The sequence below is a fragment of the Cyprinodon tularosa genome, unplaced genomic scaffold, assembly GCF_016077235.1.
Source record: "Cyprinodon tularosa strain WSP-4 unplaced genomic scaffold, ASM1607723v1 ctg607, whole genome shotgun sequence".
Lineage (NCBI taxonomy): Eukaryota > Metazoa > Chordata > Actinopteri > Cyprinodontiformes > Cyprinodontidae > Cyprinodon > Cyprinodon tularosa.
The window spans coordinates 494,335-508,850 of record NW_024039349.1 but is presented as its reverse complement, the minus strand read 5'-3'; the positions used below and the strand labels follow the sequence as shown (position 1 = coordinate 508,850).

The following is a 14,516-nucleotide window of genomic DNA, read 5'->3' as shown; positions in this document are numbered from 1 at the left end:
GTCCAACTATGATCCCTGCTTTTCCTAAATTCCTCTTTGAAACCAGACGTTTTCCTGAGGATCTCAAGTGAGTCAGGAGCCAAGCCCAAACTTCCAGTCTTCACGCGCAGTAAACCATGCCTTTAAAAAACAATAATACGTACCTCAGCCAAACATTTCTGCAGTCTTAAAATAGTCTTGATCAACAACTTTAAGTATTTTGAATATTTCTTTTTTTTTTATTAGTTTCTTTATTTTGCTCGTTTCCTGTCTAGTCTTTAAGCCTTGCTGTAAAACGAGCTCTAAGAAATCGTTCTAAAGCCACTTTATGAGATCATAAGAACCTCTGACAGCTAGTGAACAATCCAAGTAGATATATAACAGGGTAATGTCCCAGTACAGTAGCACCTACTTTACTGAACCCTTATAAAAACATGGAAGTATGTTTCCAGGAAACAAGCTGGAAGAGAGTAAACGTCTGCTGGCTCGATGATATCAACAACATATTTTGGCTTTCAGAGCAGGGGCTAGCTGCTTTGATCAAACAATTGGTCGAAACTGTCTCTAAAGTCCATGTGTCAGCACTCCACCTGTAATCGAATTATCTATAGAAACAGTGCATGAGTAAAAGGAGGTCAGAGTTAGATTCCAGGATTTCCAGTCTGATTTTATCAACCTTTGTAGCTTATATGAGCCTCATTTCCGACGGCTGACGACGCATTCATGTAGAGGATAAGCTCTACACATGTGGGGCTGATAAACGGGTCTGTCAGCAATGCTTTACTTTACTTTGGGTTGCTGTTTAGCTGCATCGTTGGACAACTAGAAAAATATGCAATGAACAAGTAAATTCGGCTAAATACAGCTGATGATTCTTACCAACTCCTGATGCATGACCAAATGTCAGGATTGGGTGTTACCTTTCAAATATCTGCATATATTTATCCTAATGTCTCTGTTTGAACTATATGACCTGCTCTTGTAAGTATGGAGCCTCAATGTTTTAAATTTTCTGTTTGTTTTATATATATTTTTTTATAAGTGTTGGCATTATACACTTTGCCCAGGGACAACAGTTAAAAACAAGCTTCTTATAATACTGACACATTTAAAGAAATGTTCATAAATGTGTAGCGTTCCTGACATATAAACCAATTTGATCAGATAACTATGACACCACTGTAGGTAAATGCAGAATGGGAAAAATTAACCTCCCCAACTATGTTCCATTTTATGGCAGTTTATTTCACAAAATAAAATACAACAAAGTTTGTAATTGCAAAATAAATAAATGTGAGAAATTCAGTTTATAAAATCACATGCTGATATGCTCCATAAGCATCTGATTCAAAGGAAGGAATCTGAGACCTGCAGTTTCCAGAGCCAGACTTCTGCCAGTCTATTCGTGCAAACCAGATACCTTCACCTCCAACTTAGCTGCTCTCAGCTTCTTCTGAGTGTGTTCGGGAATAAATGCAGCAAACCACATAGAGAGCAATGATGTTCTCCAAATCCTTTATCACTACTAGGTACATGTTACAACCTATTTGCCATATTTTCCATTTACCATGAAGGTTTTGGTGTTTTACATTAGTTTTATGTGTAACACAAATAGACAGCATTATATGTGTGTATCCAGTGAAAAAGAGCCAGTCTGTTTGCTTCCTCCGCCTCTCAGTGGAGGAAGTTCAAACACCTGCATCAGCGTACGTGTTTGTCAACCTGCGTGTATGACGAAGACTGAGGTGCTTGTTGTTTTTGTGCCAGCCGTCCGGATGCTTTCTCTGGCCACCGCTCCGTTGTGAGTGCATGCTGATGACCATTACATAACCCCAGGTGTCAGCTGTCCCATCGTTACCAGAGACAAGACGGTTCCATCAGCACCATAGAGGATCTTCAAGGAGCTGCTGGCATGAGTAATCTATACTGTTTCTGCTGCTGTGTGAAAGTCAGATCAGAGCTGGGAGTAAAGCATTAGGTTTCAAGACCTACTTGGTGCAGTCGTTGAAGAGCTCCTTACAGGGAGTCTGCTCCAGGCTCTCTCGGCACAGGGCGATGACGTCCTGGGGAATGTCTGGCAGGTGGGCCGCCGACTGGAGGGTTAAAGAGACAAAGAACAGAAGATGAGACAGGGAAGAGAGAGACACATAAATATAGAAGGGCTTAATATACTCAACATATCGGCAACAAGGAACACATGGAAACCACTGGCCTGGTTATCTTTCCCTGACCTTTGTAAAGGAGGTAGGAAGGAAGGAACGAACAAAGGAAGGAAAGAAGGAAGGAAAGAGGAAATAACGAAGGAAGGAAATAACAAAGGAAGGAAATAACGAAGGAAGGAAGGATATAACAATGGAAGGAAGGAAATAACGAAGGAAGGAAGGAAAGAACGAAGGAAGGAAGGAAGGAAGGAAGGAAGGAAGGAAGGAAGGAAGGAAGGAAGGAAGGAAGGAAGGAAGGAAGGAAGGAAGGAAGGAAGGAAGGAAGGAAGGAAGGAAGGAAGGAAGGAAGGAAGGAAGGAAGGAAGGACAAAGCACAGAGTAGGACACAGGAACGGATAGATGAAGACAGGTTAGGATAGAAAGGACAAAGAAGGACAAAGCGAAAGATGTAAAGGGAGAAAGGAAGGAGGAAATTAAAATAAAAAAGCAATAAGGAAATAAAGGTTATGAAAGAGGAATAAAGGATTGAAAGACACAAGGACAGACAAGGAAACCAGGAAGAAAAAGAAAAAGACAAGGAAAGGAGGCACGATAACTTAAGGATGGATTTAGGGACACAAGGAATGAGAGGAAAAGTCGCTGAGGAGAAAGCAAGAAAATAGCAGGACATGAGCAAGGAATGAAGTGAGTAAGGGAATAATGAGGTGAATGAGATGAAAGGAAGGAAAGGAAGGACTTATGGACATGAAGCAAGAGAGATTGAGAGCCTAAATGCAGGATAAAGGAAACAAAGACGGTAAGAAGTAAAGGCTTTAGAAAGGAATAACTAGATGGGGAATCAACTGTTAAAACACTTCTCTCCTTGTTTTATTTTCTTTTTTGGAAAAATAATGGAATCAATAACATGCTCCTCTAGGAACCCAGTGTACATTTAGTGGATGGAGTATAAAAAAGGACATTTTAGTGTTTAAAACTTCTTTAAATCTAATTTCATGTTGCGCAGGTTATTATTGGTTACAGTAGAAATGAGGTTCCTTCAACATTCTGAAGTAAAGCATCATGTGTTAAAACAGGAATCTCCCCTCCTATACCTTTGAAGTGACAGATACATTTAAATAAATACATTATATTAAATTAGGATATGAAACAACTACTTGTATCTAACCAAAATGAAGCCACAAAGCAGAAGTTATTCTTAGCAACACACTCAGAGATCTAACCGAAATATCTTCTTCGCCTCATTGTGATGCTGCAGCTCTGATCGCACTAAAAGCGTCCTAAGTTTAGAGGTTTGAGGGTTTTCTTTTTTTATATTTTTGCACATCTTTCTACAAGTCCCACCGCAGCATTTTAAATCAGATCAATATGAACTCTGTGCCACAAAAACAGCCTAACTTTGGTTTTTAGTCCTACTTTTCCAGGAGCTGAAGCTCTGCATATCTACCTGCAGCCAATATTTAGTAGTGGTGCAGATGGCTCCACATGTAATTCTACTGGATGGAGGGGGAGAGTTGATATTATTTCAATGGCTGCATCTGAAGTCCCCACATTCTGTTACTGTGAAAAAACCAAAATAATATATTCCTCCACCATCACCCTTGTTTGTATCATTGTGCATAAAGGCCAAAGATCCAGACACTGGCCTTGTTTTACCTAAACTCTTACGATCATCAGTTTGTTTGAATGCAACTTCATCAGAATGACCCCTTTTGCTGCCATATTCTTATTAAGCAATGCACCCACAGTATCAACTTTCTGATTCATTACTTTCTACATAAGAATGTCAGATCTAAGAAGAGGTTGATTCTTGATGTTTGTCTGTCTAGGTCTCTACCACAGGTATTATGCCAACCTTTCCAAAACCTTCAAAACAATCTAAATAAACATAGAAAATGAATTCGATTAGTAGCAAATGAAAGTGGTAATCTTTTTTATAAAAGCTTCCCCTACATTTTTGCCCAACTGTCGTAAATAAAAGGAAAAAAAAACAACCCAAAAAATTAAAGATAGAGTATTTGCATGGCACAACACTCCACTCACCAAATAAACCCTAGTCTTTGAAAAGTATTTATACTTTTTGTTCATTTCTAATAAAGAGAGTCACCTCTGATGGGAGATTGCTGCAATTCATGTTATTTTGGTGAATGAGAGACAGGGTATATCAGTTTATGATCATTAGTCTGGGCTCCCTCTGTGCTGCTGGTCAGAAATGTGCAACCAATAGTTAGGAGTTAAAAGAAAGATTTTTGTTCCTTTACTTCGAATTAGCTTTTTATATTGACAGTAGTTAAGCACTGCAAGACAGATTCCCACTAAAAAAAAAAAGAAAAAAAAAGAAAAGCTTAAATCTGACCAGCATTGCGCAAATTACAATTAACCATTTGAACCCATTATGTGTTTGAGTCAATAACAGTCCATCCAAGCTTATAACCAAGAACAGAACAAAAATGTTGTGAACTCTGCATTAACAGCATCTTCACCCATTCACACACAAACACACAGATATCTGTAGATGTAACGTGATAATAAGTGCAAAAGCTCAAAGGATGCTTAGACTTTGCAGTGCAACTATTGTCTAGGCAATCTAATAAATACATGACTTGAAAATGTACTTATAGAACCACAGTTTGAGACACAGGAGCTCCAATATGCTAAAAATTCACCAAAAAAGCACACAAGGCTCGTTCTAAAGCCGCGATTTGCCAAATGTGGCCAGAGGCTCAGGTCTGGGCTTTAAACAATGACAGTAATGTTTCTAGATAAAACGCATAGATGAAAAATAAAACATATAAAATAAGCACTATATTGGTGGATGTTGTAGAGATCATACATCCTTTGCCCTTTAGATAAATCTAGAGCCAGCAAAGAGCACAACCAGGTGCTAAGTTTCCTTCCATAATAGTTGTTTTGGTGGCTTCGCTTGCCGAGTCGTAACAAAAGATGAATAAAAAATTTACGCCTGCATCTTTGTTATGAGCAACATAAACTTGCATTTTTTGATATAAAGTAGGCTACTTCTTCAAACATTTAAGAACATTGTGGTTCTAACTTCTACATATTTATTCCAACACTCATAATTTTCTGGAGCGTTTCTGTGGGTTTAAGGCCATAAACGATACTGACTGTATAAGCTGGTTCTGAATTTGAGTAAACATGGTCAAGCATCTTACCCCATTATTAAAGTATGTGTCTAATACATTCAGTCCACAGTCCCTCCTCTTCTCATCAGGAGCCAACTGGTACATGGCCTGTAGGAGGAAGCAAAGACATGTGCGGAGCGACGTTAGGCCACGTTTAGACATCAATCTTAATACTTCTCCAAATAAGGGGAGAGAGACAAGTCCAGGGGAAGACCCGAATACAGAAAAGACACGAGAGGAAAATAATGATAGGGGACGGTATCAAACAGCTAACCAAAAATCATACGTATATTCATCATTCATTACATTTGTGGTCTAACTGGATGGTGGCTTATGTCTCTGGTCAAATATGGCCGTAAGTGGGGCGATGGTGGGGAGTTTGACTGCTTCCAGTCGCTTGTTTTGTTTGAAAACAAGCTCTGCAGAGAGGAGGCAGACCCTGGGGTGCAACTATGCATCACAGCAACAGCCATTTGTTTTAAATTAACGCCAGTGTCTGAATATGAGTATTTTCCAGAGCGTGTATATCACTGCTTGTCTGCATACCTTGAACCCCCCAACATAGGTCATCATTAAATAGGCATGTCCCCCCACCCGCCCCGCTTCCTCTCTCGCATACCACCAGGGGCCTAGACACAAGCTGGGGCCTGTGTTTGCCTGCTCACCCAGGGGACCTGCCTCTGACGTTGGTCTGACCTCATGGAGGAGAGCAGAGAGGAAGAGGAGGGGCTGTGCTTTTTAACAGCCAAAGTTGCTAATCACCCTCTACACCCAACCGGCATGCAGGCAATTCTCCGTTTACCTCTCCCAGTTCTTCAACTCATTTAAGGCCAGTCTCACCCAGTGGACAGACGGACAGCAAAAGGGAATATATAAAAGACAAGCTTTGAGATCATGGAGGGGGGGATATATAAAGGCTGATATTTACTCTTACCACAGCATCCATGAAGTCAATGCATCGCTTCAGCTCCGGCCTGGTGTCACAGTACTGACGGAACAACAGCCGACCGATGGGCTGCTTCTCACATAGACTGGTGAAGTCTCTGTCTGTGGAGAGAAACAAAGAGATGTCCAGTAGCTTCAAGGTTCTGGGTGGTCCAGGTAACCTCTGAGGAAAATGACAATCAATACATCTCAGCTGCTAAACCATCTTTACACTTTTGTTCTCTCAATGTTTGTGGATCCCATCTTGCCCAACAAGCTCAACATTACAGCTCTACACATTTAGCTTCACGTTTTATGGGAGGCCTTCTTATCAGATACCTGCACCATTAAAATGATTTCCTTCCCATGGGAGGAACAGCAGCTTTTCTCCAATGCTCATGAGGTCACCCACCAGACCGAGGAAGCTTATCCCAGCTGATCCACATCTCATCTCGTTAAAGCAGCTACTTTTCACTGAAATACAAGTTTCACTGAAATACAAGCCATAGGCTATGCCACTGTAGCCATAGGCTACAGTGGCATAGGATACAGGAGGTTAAATAGGGTAAATACAATCATTTAATCAGCAAAATGATACGACTGGCATAAAATCAAATACAAACAGCATAAAAATAAAACAAGCAAGCCGGTCCCATCTAGGCGTAATCAGAGAAATTGACACACGAATTGTTTTGGTCGCTGTAACCACAGAAAATCACGCTTCACAAAGATAGGATGTTATAGATATGATGAGTCTTGAACTGAATTAACCTGTGTCAAGAGGAACAGATGCACCGACTGATGTAATTGGGAGAGAATACCGCATTTATTTTTATATTTTTCAAAATAAAACATCACTCGGACTCTGATCGTCAATAAATTATATATTTATATATATATATATATATATATATATATATATATACTTTTTTCTGTGCGGCCCGGTACCAAATGACCGACGGACCGGTACCGGTCCGGTGGTCTACAGCACTCCTTGGATTTAATAAAGCTACACAAGTAGAGCCCATTTTAATTGTTTTTACTATCAAAGGGCCCATATCATGCAAAATCTAACTTATACTGTTAGTCCTTCATAAGAATCATGCCCAGAGTGGTATTTTGTTTGATTCATGCATGTTAGAGTAATCAGGAGACCTCTGCTCTCTGGCCAGCATTGCCTCAAATCATAATCTACATAGAGCTATCATTACCCCCCTCTCGTCTTGACTGTGCTGCATCAGCAAGTGGTTAAGTATAAAAATTGCAGCAAATTTGTCTAGCAAGAGTTTAGGTTGTAGAAAAATGTTTTTCGACTGCTAGAGTTCCCAGACTACGTTTAGCCATCCTGAAGAACAACCTAAACACCAGAGCGGCGTGAAACGTCATGAAATGAAGGGCTATATGTGAGGTCAGGGACTAATGCTGCACAACAAGGTCTGGCCCAGTTTAACCCAAAGGGGTTTTATTCAGTCAAATTCTAGATTCTCACACATCCACGTCTACATGAAGGGGCGATCCGTAAACGTTACCCACTATGAACCACTAGAAGCGTTTGTTTCCCTGATCCAAAGGGGCTGAGGAGGGTGAATGCTGCTCTCCTGACTATCCAATCTCGAACAGGGGATAGGTTTTCTTCTTCAAAACGCCTCAGAAACCAAACAAACCTGTATCCATGTTTTCAGTTTGCATATTAGCCTTTTTTCCCCTGTTTTAGAACCAACTGTCACTTTGACTCACATTTTCTCAAAATGAGGAAGACTATGCAGGACCTCTTCAGCGCCAACCCACGTTCAGGATAGACTCAAACACACCCATACACATCAAATACATAGGGGTGTAAATCACACCCATCATGGCGATTCGATTCAGTATCGATTTCCTGACCCAACGATTAGATCATTTTCAATACTCAAGAATACAGCACGATAAGATTTGATGAATTAGTTAATTTTTCTTTTTTCTTTTTTAGCTTACAGGCTGGACAATGTTTCAAATTTAAAATAAATCAATAAAAGCTGTAATGTCGTTATGCATTTTATTTGAGAAAAAACAGCAAATAACAGAAGTAGAAAAGTTGTACTCCACCCAGGCCTATTAAAACCTTATTCACTGAAAAATCATCATGCCCCTGCGCTATAGATTCTGAAAGGCTATGCATCAAAAAATACTGCAATGAGTGCAATGCAATACTTTGGCTCCAGAGTGTCGATGTCCCTGCCCCCTCCGCAGACACTCCGCTGTACCTCTCTCAAATTGTAGGTGACCGCAGACAGGAGGTCGGCTTGTTTTGTTTTTATGACCGCAATTGCGGAAAACAACTCGTGAAGTTTGACCAGCTAGTAGATCGAGGTGCGCAAGAACGCTGGGACCATTTTTCCACCTGGATCCCCGCTATTTTTCACAGTCATGTCACTCCGTTGTTGGACAAACTTGCCCCAACTTCCTCTCCGCCTCGGCCGTATCTAGACCCACAGTGTGTAGCGCAGACCACGCTGAAAATTTAGCATAAATCAAAAATGTCTGCGTCAAGCTCACTGCGACACACTGCTGCAGAAGTATAACCAGGAATGGAGGTAGGAGGGCAAAATAGGTTTAGCGCCACCGCAGCACTGGAGTAAGAATTACGCCCGGGGGCAAATAGATAAAAATAGACCGGGGGTAAAAAAACAAACATGAATCGCTACTCTTGCGGACGTGTCGCTGCATCGGATCGTTGGCTGTTGGATGGATGGATCGATACAAAACGATTATTATTTACACCCCTACAAATACACAAACCTGTGTACTTGTAGAATTATTGGACGCTTGGTCAGTATGAGAAGTCATGGTGTTGCAACCAAATGGGAAACCATTTATAAAGTAATCCTTTTTTTCTTTAATTTATAAAACACATCCTCCCCTCTTCTTTGCAGCTCAGAGCCCCATTTTAGACCTTATCACTACAGGAAGTCTAACACTGCAAACAGGTGACTGAGAAGAACCCAGTTGAGACTTTTATTGCTTCCCTATAAACAGCATGGCCGCAACGTTTTAAACCTGAACACAAAACTTCTCATCTGATGCTTTTTAATTGCATGGACGACACTTTGCGCTTAGTTCTACTATGTCACATTCCTTTGGAGGAATTTCCCTTTTTGCATATAATAGGGGAAATTACATCAGTTTGGATTATTAAAGGCAGGCTAAAAAAATTACACTCAGGCCATTTGTTTGAACAATACAGAACTTCCTCTAGGTGTGCATGAAAAAAAAAAAAGATGTGTGACATAGATGCATGTGAAACGCGTTTACTTTGTGTGGTTGTTTGCAGTTGGAACCTATGTACAAAACCATGATGAGATTTGAGGCTGTGAAGCAATGGCGTCAGGGTTTTAGCCTGTTCATAAATAGTTGGTTTTCTTCTCATCCTGGCTTCACTCAACAACCAACCTAGGCAAACTGATTCTCAGATGTGCAGCGGATCTCCTTACTGGTTCCACCAACAGGCTTCAGACTGGAGCAAATTAGGGTTACAAAAACACTCATTTCTGCTCAGTTTAATGCCTAAAAAGAATAAAACATTGAGTGGTTAGTGTTTATCTAAAGCGGAGTTTGCTTTAATCACAAAGGTTTATACTCGACCTCATTCGGTCTGAAAGCGACGACAGCTGGAAACCAAATATTTACCGATACAAACAGCAAACCACAGCGACTTGCTGTCTAAAACCCTGAGAAAGGTTTCTGCAGCTGGTTTATTCTACCCGATGAGAAGGAAGAGCACAGAATACTGATATCTGAGATTAAATTTAGTCTAAACTCAGCATCTTTATTACATTGGTAAATGCCTGATTAATAAATGATTTCCCTTATTATAAATTCAGAGCTTTATAAAAACTAATATTGCTTTGACTTTATATAATTCAAAACTAGGAGTGTTGGCCTAGTGGTTAGAGCAGTGCCATTGTGCTCTGACAAGGATGCAAGCGCCCGGTTCGTCACCACAGCCTGGGCGCCGCACAATGGCAGCCCACCGCTCCCCACGGGGATGGGTTAAATACAGATTACAGATTATTACATCATCCCTTTTAAGTTATATTGCATATATTTGCAATAACTAAAGGCACATCTAAGGATATATATATCAAGTCACAACCTTTAACTCTAAAAATTAACCAAATATAAGGAGAATCGTAGACCTCCACCAGTCCTGTTCATCTAAAGCTAAAACCCTCATATGAACAGTTTGGCGACGTCCAGAAAACCCTCTATTTAAAGCGATGGGTTGAGTGTCTTCACAGATGACGATGATTTGGTTTTGCCTTGAGCCCAGAACACAAGCAGATTATCTTAAGATGTTAGCTAAAGCAGGTAGGGCAGATACTCCTTAAAAATGGAGAGGAAGAAGACAAAGAACATCTAATCCATGTTGCAGAAGACATTCATTCTGTAAAAGTTTAAAAAACAATCCACTGGACTTGGTTTCCAAGATTTGAAGACGTTTCGCTCCCTCTCCATGAAGCTTTCTCAATTCAAATGTCTGGATCCGCAGTGAGTTTGAGTCTTTATATAGACAAGGCCTTGTATTGCTTGGAAACATGCAAATGGTAACCTATGAGTGGGTCATTTGGTTCCATTGTTAGCCTGTGATATCTGAAACCTGTCTATGATTCTAAAGGTCAGTTATTAAAGGGGGGGGGGGGTTGTCGTTTAACGACCGACCTTCTAAAACTACAGTTTTAGAATGATGATGAAAGCTTCTGGCCATGACCAGGAGGGACTGGTGGCCTTCATAAAAACGACACCATGAGAAAAGAGAATATTGGAGCAACAACATGAAACATCAACCAGAAAGCCAAAGCTCGGGAACAGATGGGTCTTCCAAAGGGAAGGTGGCCATGATCACACTGACAAAGTGGCTCGATCGGATTAAAGTCACAGCTCGGATTTTAGAAGTTGTGTAGGGAGAGCTGAACAGTATAAACCAGGAGAATAGCCATAGAATTCCTCCAATCATTTGGGAAGTGGTGGACTGGTTGATGGAGACGTTAGCTCCCCGGGTTCCATTCAGTCACTCTGAAGGCTCCGCCATGGCAGCCCACTGCTCCCACAAGCTGCTCATCATCATACAGATCTTATCAGCCCAAAAACAGGGAAACCTTTATCTGATTAAACCCTAATGTTGACATTTCTACAAAAAAATTGTTCTCTACTTCTCCTTTTTTTTTTCCAGCGATACTTACTGTACAACCTTCACATGTTCTAACGTTTGTTTCCATTTAACTGGTACACAGAGAACTGGGACCTGGCAACAATTACACTCGAGGACACATGAATGATTTCACTATGTAGATTTTCATGACTTCCTCTATAAACAAGCCATTTCTCTATAAGCAAAGCAGTTTCCTGGAAGACCAACCACTGCCGCGCACTGGAGCTGACTCAGAAAACACGGATGCTGAGTTAGAAACACCAGCTGAGGATATGGCCGCACACAGGCTTGAAGCAACACTCACCTGTAAGCACTCAAAGGAAGTTGTAGTTCAGATGAGTTTTTAAAAAAAACAGAACATCCTACAAGTTTACACCTTTATTTGTTTGATTGGGTTTTATAAGCAGTAAATATCTGCCGTTATATCATCTGTGACCTGCTAAAGAAATAAAACAGGAAAAGCTAAGCTGTTATCACAACTAACACTGAATTGTAAGCAACCATCAGAAATAAATTGTGCTTTTTCCTTTTTCACATAAAAGCTGTTAGATGACAATATACATATTTTTATCAATTTTGTGGCAACTACCATAAAAATATGATCTATAATTTGAGAATAGGATGGGGGATGACTTTACGAACATTATTGTATTTATCTAATAAAATATTATTTGGTGGAAATGAGACTGAAATAAATAGGGTGCTTTATCATCAACTACCACTGTTTTTATAAGCGATAAAGTGCCAAAAACAAACTCTTGTTTTTTTGCTGCAGCATGTTATAAAAATCAAATCTCCACATTAAAGAGACATTTCTGTCAAGTCCTGACAAAGCAGTGCTGACAAGTGTTGGTGAGGAGTCACACAGGAAAATGAGAGGGAAGCATTAGAAAGTTGAGCAAGCGTAGGCAAGGCTGAGTAATTGTCTTTATCTCTGAACCGAGCTGCAGTTTCACCTTAATTAAAATCCCACTTTAGTAGAGCATGAAGCGTTTTGGTCAGACGACGAATGGACAGATAAGTTGGATCATTCTCTGTGAGCATGTATAGTCTCGTTCAAAGGTATTCCTACCTCTCAACACTGCAAAAACGATCTAGAAATAGTAAAATAATCTTAAAATAAGTGTATTTGCCCTTAACTTGGACAGTTAAATAAGATGATCTACCAATGGAATGAGTATTTTTAGACTTAAAACAAGATAACTAGATATTATGCACTTGAAATAAGACAATAACATTGTTTTTTTTCCTTATTTTAAAAGTAAATTGTCTTGTTCCATTGGCAAAGTGTCTCACTTTCCTCCTCAATTCAAGAACAAATGCACTTATTTTGAGAAAGAAATGACTTTTTTAGAGTTATGACTTATCTTCCAGTGAACGGTTCTCCCTGTAATTGTATTCAGAAGAGTCTTTAATTTTGGTTTAATCTTATATACCAATAGGAAGTAGCAGACAGCTGTGAAATAACCTGGTAGAGACAATCTTAAATTTTCTGCATTCTATACATAGCAGATTGATGATAACGCTTCATTTGATGGGACTTTATTTTGATAAAATAGCATGATGAAGACCAAAGAACACAGCAGACCATTCGGGAACATTGCATTCATGTTTAAGCAGCAGTAGAGTACTAAATTATATCCCAAACCTTAAACGTCCTACTGAGCATTGCCGAATCGGTCACCAGAAAACGTAGCGAACATAGAACAGCTTCATAACAACCAAGACATGGTCGCCCACCTAAGCCACACAAGACAATGATCATCTTAGAGAAGCTGCCGAGGCAACCATGGCTACTCTGGAGGAGCAGCAGAAATCCACAACTCAGACACCAGAATCCATCCACAGGAAAACTGGTATTCATTCCCTCAAGTTATCTGTCCACTGTGATGGTGTGGAGTGGGTTTGAGATTAGCCCCAAGCCATGCAGCGGACACCCTGAATACGTGGATCCAGGCGATCTGCTTAAATTGGGACTTGTGGCAAAGAAAACATGATGTGTGGCACCTCATCTTGAACACACGACCTCCATGATGAAACGAGGAAGCAGCATCATGCTGTGGGGGTGCTTTTCTTTAGCGGTGACAGGGACACTGGTTAGACTTGATATGATGATGATTTGAGGTAACAGAGGGCAATTCTGGAAAGCCATTTAGAAGGTCCCCAAACATACAGCCATTGAATAACGTAAATCAACTCAAAGAAGGTGCTAAAAAAGGGTTTGTTAATGTCCAAGTCAAGTAGTGATGTATATGAAGACTTTAAAAAAGCAAATCAATGATCTTCTTTATTCAATCTGGTTTCACTTGAGTTATTCTGCAAAAAAAAATGTATATATATATATATATATATATATATATATATATATATATATATATATATATATATATATATATATCCCTCTGAGAAGTGTAAAGCTTTTAAAAGGACACCCCAAAGAACCTGTAGCTGTAGTTTCAATTGAAGCTATAAAGTAGGTATTTAGTGGGAGGCGAATACCAAAACATGCCACATTTTTCCCAAAAGAGGAATAGCTTTGGACTATGAAATGAAGCACTATTTTTAGATAATTTCACTACTTCGTGTTGGTATATCACATTAGACCCAGATCAAACAAATGAGCCAAAGAGCCACTAAGTGGAAAAGAAACTTCTAAAGGTGGTTTCTAAACACATTCAATAAGCCAATCAGGTCTGATGAAGGGTAGTGGAAGCAAGTTTGCTTTCATGCAGTGAACCAATATGATGATGATATGTGGAGGCTTGAAGCTGGCAGACAAAGTGGCAGCAACCCCTAAAGTGTAATCTGGGTTTACTAAAACTACCACTTGCTTGTCAAGGCTAAGGTCAAATGCCTGATAATATCGAGACACAACAAAGACACTGCTATCAGTCACTTTACCACATCCTTGTGTGCACACATGCGCAGGTCTGCACATCTGTCAGTCTGATTACACAAGGAGGAATATTTTGATCTTGTGCTCTGCGCCATAAGGAAATTACACAATGGCAGCTATGAAATGCTGATGCATGGAAACTCCTACAGCTGGGGTGTGCGTGCCCACACAGGCACTTTCAGCCAGTTACTGGAATTATTTGCAAGGCTACATGTCCTGATGGGAAC

General features: G+C 40.1%; 1 protein-coding gene across 4 annotated transcripts in view; it reads right to left on the bottom strand.

The window, feature by feature from the left end:
* The window catches only part of grk4 (G protein-coupled receptor kinase 4), a 77,470-nt gene that overhangs the window by 24,742 nt on the left and 38,212 nt on the right, over window positions 1–14,516 (bottom strand). For 3 of the 4 annotated variants that reach the window (XM_038307284.1, XM_038307285.1, XM_038307282.1), the window contains exons 3-5: window positions 6,210–6,328; window positions 5,312–5,389; window positions 1,972–2,072 (exon numbers count right to left, since the gene is read on the bottom strand). In XM_038307284.1, the coding sequence (XP_038163212.1) occupies window positions 1,972–2,072; window positions 5,312–5,389; window positions 6,210–6,328 (298 nt within the window). The remainder of the gene's footprint in view (window positions 1–1,971; window positions 2,073–5,311; window positions 5,390–6,209; window positions 6,329–14,516) is intronic. The other variant, XM_038307283.1, reaches the window with a different exon arrangement.